The sequence below is a fragment of the Ruditapes philippinarum genome, unplaced genomic scaffold, assembly GCF_026571515.1.
Source record: "Ruditapes philippinarum isolate M1 unplaced genomic scaffold, ASM2657151v2 ctg269_1_1_1_1, whole genome shotgun sequence".
Lineage (NCBI taxonomy): Eukaryota > Metazoa > Mollusca > Bivalvia > Venerida > Veneridae > Ruditapes > Ruditapes philippinarum.
In genome coordinates, this window is record NW_026866443.1 from 317,817 (window position 1) to 323,266 (window position 5,450).

The 5,450-nt window shown below is 30.2% G+C and overlaps 2 protein-coding genes across 2 annotated transcripts; both read left to right on the forward strand.

The window, feature by feature from the left end:
- Positions 1–480: 480 nt before the first annotated feature.
- LOC132732488 (synaptotagmin-2-like) lies at positions 481–1,223 on the forward strand. The gene is made up of 2 exons (XM_060718922.1): positions 481–778; positions 1,186–1,223. Exons 1-2 carry the CDS (start codon positions 481–483, stop codon positions 1,221–1,223), a joined length of 336 nt encoding a protein of 111 aa, XP_060574905.1.
- A 646-nt stretch (positions 1,224–1,869) lies between these two features.
- LOC132732476 (synaptotagmin-6-like) lies at positions 1,870–3,046 on the forward strand. Its single transcript, XM_060718902.1, has 2 exons — positions 1,870–2,032; positions 2,497–3,046. Exons 1-2 carry the CDS (start codon positions 1,885–1,887, stop codon positions 2,799–2,801), a joined length of 453 nt encoding a protein of 150 aa, XP_060574885.1. The 5' UTR covers positions 1,870–1,884; the 3' UTR covers positions 2,802–3,046.
- The last annotated feature ends 2,404 nt before the right edge of the window (positions 3,047–5,450 follow it).

Here is a 5,450-nt window from a genome sequence, read left to right on the forward strand (position 1 = left end):
GACCAATAATTAGCTATTTTTGTCTTCTAATCTCTCTTTGTTTATGTTGTAAATGACACGTAAATGTGCGGAATTTAGAGCTTTTATTGTCTAAACCTGTCGACTTTTTATTTGAGGTTTGAATCCTTTTTTTGTCTAATATACGAGTGTATTATTTGTTGACTTAGCAAAACATGTCAATATTAGAATTTCAGGATTCCCGAAGAAAACTTGAAAACCTTTGAAAAAAATAGACCACCATTTCTTAAAATTTGTCATCACAATATTTCTGGGTTGTGAATATCATGTGACAGATTGGAAAATTGTAAATACTTTCATCTTTTATGGAAGCCAACTTGGTGTCGTATGTTTATTTGTTCGTTTAAGTGCCCCACCCAAAATATTTCCTCATATAGTTTAATCAATGCATATATTTATAATTGGACAAGGTGTTGTATCTATTTCTTTTCATTAGCACAAGATCTTCCGCCATCGGAAAAGATGGATCCAGATGGTGGTTTTAGTGATCCATACATCAAAGTAAGCATAGAACCAATTGTCGACGAAAGAACGCGCCAGTCGTCTGTGAAGCGCAAGACGGCCAACCCGTTTTATAATGAGTATTTCAAATTTCCTGCAACATATGACGTCATCAAAGAATCTTCACTGGTATTTCTTGCATATGATTATGACAAGTTTTCCCGCCATAAATTGATAGGTGAAGTTCGGATAGATCTGTCGAAGGTGGAGACAAGCAACAGTGTGGAGATGTGGTGTGATATACAGAAACAAAACACAGGTAAATGATGACGTTTAGTACACAAGAAGTTTTGAAAAAAAGTGTTGCAATATTTATTTAAAAAACAATTATACTGCATAATCGGAAAACCAAAATTTATACAAAGTTAATACTGTAAACCCTTACGTCAATATACACTTTAATATAAATAACAATTTACATTTATAGGTCTTAAATATACTTATTCTATAAATATATTTTGATGTATTTATATTCTGTAAAAATGAAACCACATTTTTGTCCTTAAAGAGTAGTAGAAAACTCGTTAGCAAATCATCAGCAATACCACCTTACTCTGTATGTATTCTAAGACTAATAAGGATGTGATATAAATATATAAATCTAATTGGAAAAGAAATTAGAAAAATTTTTGATATTACTAGTTTTATAACGGTAATAACTTTCAGCTGTACCCGTCGAGAAACTTCACCTCCTTCCGGTTTAATCTATAAACGTGTTGAATTATGGCTAATAACGTAATGGATTTCTTCCATATTGGGCAATAAATATTTGCCGTTGTTAATGCCCATATCCGTTCCATAATAAAGCATTTCTACCCATAAAAAGAACGAAATATTCCAGAAACTATTATAGACGGACAGAAATATTATTGTCATAACATAACTGTAGTTAACGCCGTTAAAGAACGCTGAAAAGTCGAATGAAGACAGGAGTCCCAGAATTGCCCTTTTTGATAATTATAAAGCACATTTCATTTTGTCATCGAAAACTTGATGTTTATTTTAGTGTCATTTTATGTCGTGTTCTATATATATGAAACTTACTGTGAAACTGATAATTACTGCCACCATAATTTAACTAGTCTATCAATGTTGATTCATATGGTCAATCCTACAATTATGTCATATAGAATGTTAAAAAAATTGAAACCTTGAAAACGCACAAAACGTCAAAATTGAAAATGTTGGTTTGACTGAGTCTGTTATTTGGCGGAAGTTGTGTAATCGATTGTCAGCGCCCCCCTGGCACCGGCAAAAGCAGAATTTAACATGAACATTGTTATTCAAAACGTATTTCGAAATCCGAAGATGTGTTCACATGGTGGTAATTCAATCTTCTATGTTATATTAAATATATTTTTAAAAATGTTGCTTTTTTGTTTCATACAGCAAGAAAGTGCTGAACTTGGAGAAATCCTTCTATCATTGAGTTACTTGCCGACGGCTGAGAGATTAACAGTGGTTGTGATGAAAGCCAAAGACTTAAGAGTACCAGTTACAACGCCATCTTCAGGTGAAATATTTGTTTCAATTTATTTGCGTCTTGAGACATTTTTCATATCATAGACAAGTTTTTTTCAAGATGATAAAAATGTTCGCAATTTATTGTATTTGTATATGACGTTACTCATTAGTTAACAATTCAATTTGATTAGCTACATGTGCTATCTAAATGGAGTTACCATATTAAAAATGTCATAGAATATTAAACATGGATTTGAGCTGATGTGTCTTTTTACCATTCTGCTTCAATGTAAGTAAAGATTGAAATGGCTATGAATACATTTGCCAATGTCATTTATCGCAAGGGAATAGTCAAAAGATTTTAGTAAAATACTGTATTCAATATTTTGTATATATTCGTAATCATAAGAAATTGCTTGTTTGCACATATAGTTATTTACAATTTCTTTTTCGTTAATGCTACATTTTCAGAGCTTTGTATGTTATAGATTATTATCAACTGTTTTCTTACAGATCCTTACGTAAGGATAACACTAATAGTGGATGGAAAGAAAGTTAAACGGAAGAAAACAAGCGTTATGAAAGGTACACATAATCCAGTCTGGAATGAAGCCCTTTCCTTTAATATACCTGCTGAACTGTTGCCAAAGGTCATGTTAGAATGTCACGTGGTTGACAACGACCTTATAGGTCATGGAGAATTTGTCGGCTGCTGCGTAATTGGGTCAAGGAGGACAGGAAATGAGGGCAAACATTGGAATGATATGATACAAAACCAACGTAAATCTATGGCCATGTGGCATGCTCTGCATAAATAAGACAACGTCACGATGAACCTTATATGTACATGTATATAGTGCCTAGTAGGGTGGTCTTATTTTGTGTCGTCTGGACACTCTTAAATTCCAGGCTGAATGTGTTTAATTTATATTTGTGTTCTCAACATAAATATTAATTACAAAGCGATATATATATATCAAAGTGCTAAGAATTAGCATTGTCGAAAGATCTGTGTACCCAGACGACATAATATTTCTTAAACGTATAAAAAAAGCTTTAATGTAAAATCATTCTTGTTTCTATTTTTAAGACTAAATCTACTTTACATACTATAGGGTAAATATGTTACTATACTTTTGATAAAACAAGATTCATTCTTGATACCTTGTAAAAAATAACATATTACTTTCAACCAGGTTGATTTCTCACCAAAGATTATGTGTTCATGCATCATAGTAAGGTTGATTCCTAAGTCAAATAATTTTAAATTACCACAACAAATATATACAAGTAAAATTTACTTAAAAATAAACAAAAAGGGGTATGTTTCTGCATTTAAAACAAGTGTTTAAGACTTGATGCCCATTTATAATTACATGTATATACTTAATTGATATTATATAAACTGGTAACCCTCATTTCATCTTCGCCTTACAATCATGTTTTATAAACCATACATTTGATAACTTTAAACATGTTACATATATACATTTTTCTTATTATTTATTATTTTCGAATAAGGGAAGAATTTTCACTTGACATATTATATAGAACTATGAATCATTGAAATAATTCTTTTTGAAAATTTTCAAAAAAATGCTGGTACAAGCATAAGAACATTAAGTTGTTATTAAAATATCGGTGGATAAACAATCTGTATAGTACACGGACATTGTGAGACCTAAGAATTAGCTTAAGATAGCACAATAGATGGAAACACTCTACAAAAAAGATGTACTTGTCAAAATTTCAATTAGTATGTTTTCTGTGTTTGTCTATTTCTTGGATGAATTTAAAAGCCACCGATTAGTTTTTTTGTAAGAATCTTTTTCCTACAATTTGTTTATTATTCAAGGTGCAACTTCAGTTATAAGATACACGTAATTGTTCTTGATACTACATGTAAACTTTTAAAATCAGGTTAAGAACAATATTTTCACCTGATATTCTCTACTTATTATTTGTATTTTATATTTTTCACATGCACATTTTGTATAATAATATCACTTATTTTTGGAACTCACTTAAAGTTAATTTTAGTAGTTAAAAATGAGAAAAAACCCTATGACTCTGAATAGCCATTTTATATTTAACTTGTTGTTTAATCATATAAAATTTAATATAAATGATACACCAATATGTTTAATTTCATGTTTTAGAGCCATCACATCAAAATGTACCATTCTTTTATTCCATAGTATAGCTTTGTGAAGAAACCATTCTCGTATTGCAATATGTTTTGAATAAAATATCATGAAAATGATAAAGAATTATGAATAAAATATAAAAGAAATAAAATATTTAATATAATATAGAAGATATTCTGCGTTAATTATTTTACAGTATTTCTCAGAATATATCTAAAAAACGGTGAAATTTACGTCTTGATTTGTGATCTTACATGTAAAATATTCATGTAAAAAGTTGATAATTTTGTTGAATGATTTTTTTGTGTTCATATTGTAATGATATTTAAATGAGCATGACAAAAATATGTTTGACAATGTCATAACCAGATATCTTTTCACATTGAATTTTTTTAATCTCTTAACAACATTATTTTGTGACACAAATACAATATATATATTCAAATATGAAATATAATTCTGACATGACTAATGTTATATTTATCATAAATGTATTATTGTATATCACAGAAAATTCTTATGGTATATTTTTGTGTGAATAAAGAAATAAAATATATATATTTCTCGATTTTATTTGCAATTAACTGATTTCAATCTCTCTATCAAATGAAATTTTGTTCAAATTGTTTTGATTTTCAAATGTTAGGAAGTGTTTCATCACAAATGATATTGACAAAGATATTCATAAATGCAGAATAGAGGCACGTGTTGAGGCATGTATATCATATGATTGTATACCGGAGTCAATATCGAAACAATACATACGAGGTATAGTAAAAAAGTTCCCAGACTGGTCTGTTTAAAAAGATTATTGACGTCCGATTGTCATGATATTTACCATGAAGGTATTTTTAACTAATTTGAGTAGCAACATGTATGAAAAAAATCAATTTAGTAAATATTTGGAAATTATTTTTCACATGAAACACGCCCGCAACCCGTGTACGGAGCATTTCAGAATTAATTTGATTTTTCTAGAAGTGAATAATACTCTTTCATGAATGTCTCAAAATACTGGCGCCAGAACGTCGTGAGTTTTGTACGTGACGTCAGCTGAACGTTACTAGTAAACAGCTGCAAAAATTCAGCGTGATCGGATGACGTATCGCCATTTTGTGCACGATTATTCAAGCCACGTGAAAATTCCTATACGAAAAAATGTCAACCTCAGAAAAACGTACGGAGCAGCGGGCAGTAATAAAATTCTGTTCGATGTCTGGAATGACTCCGACTGATATCTGGAAGTTTTTGAATCAGAAGGAGGGTGTTCATAATTGTTCTAGGACACTTGTGTTTGACTGGCACAAGCGTTTTAGGGAA

Coding starts and splice junctions, on each gene's coding strand:
- LOC132732488 (XM_060718922.1), top strand. CDS start 481: ATGGATCCAGATGGTGGTTTTAGTGATCCATACATCAAAGTAAGCATA. Junction 779..1,185: donor TATACAGAAACAAAACACAG/GTAAATGATGAC, acceptor AATAACTTTCAG/CTGTACCCGTCGAGAAACTT.
- LOC132732476 (XM_060718902.1), top strand. CDS start 1,885: ATGTTGCTTTTTTGTTTCATACAGCAAGAAAGTGCTGAACTTGGAGAA. Junction 2,033..2,496: donor AGTTACAACGCCATCTTCAG/GTGAAATATTTG, acceptor GTTTTCTTACAG/ATCCTTACGTAAGGATAACA.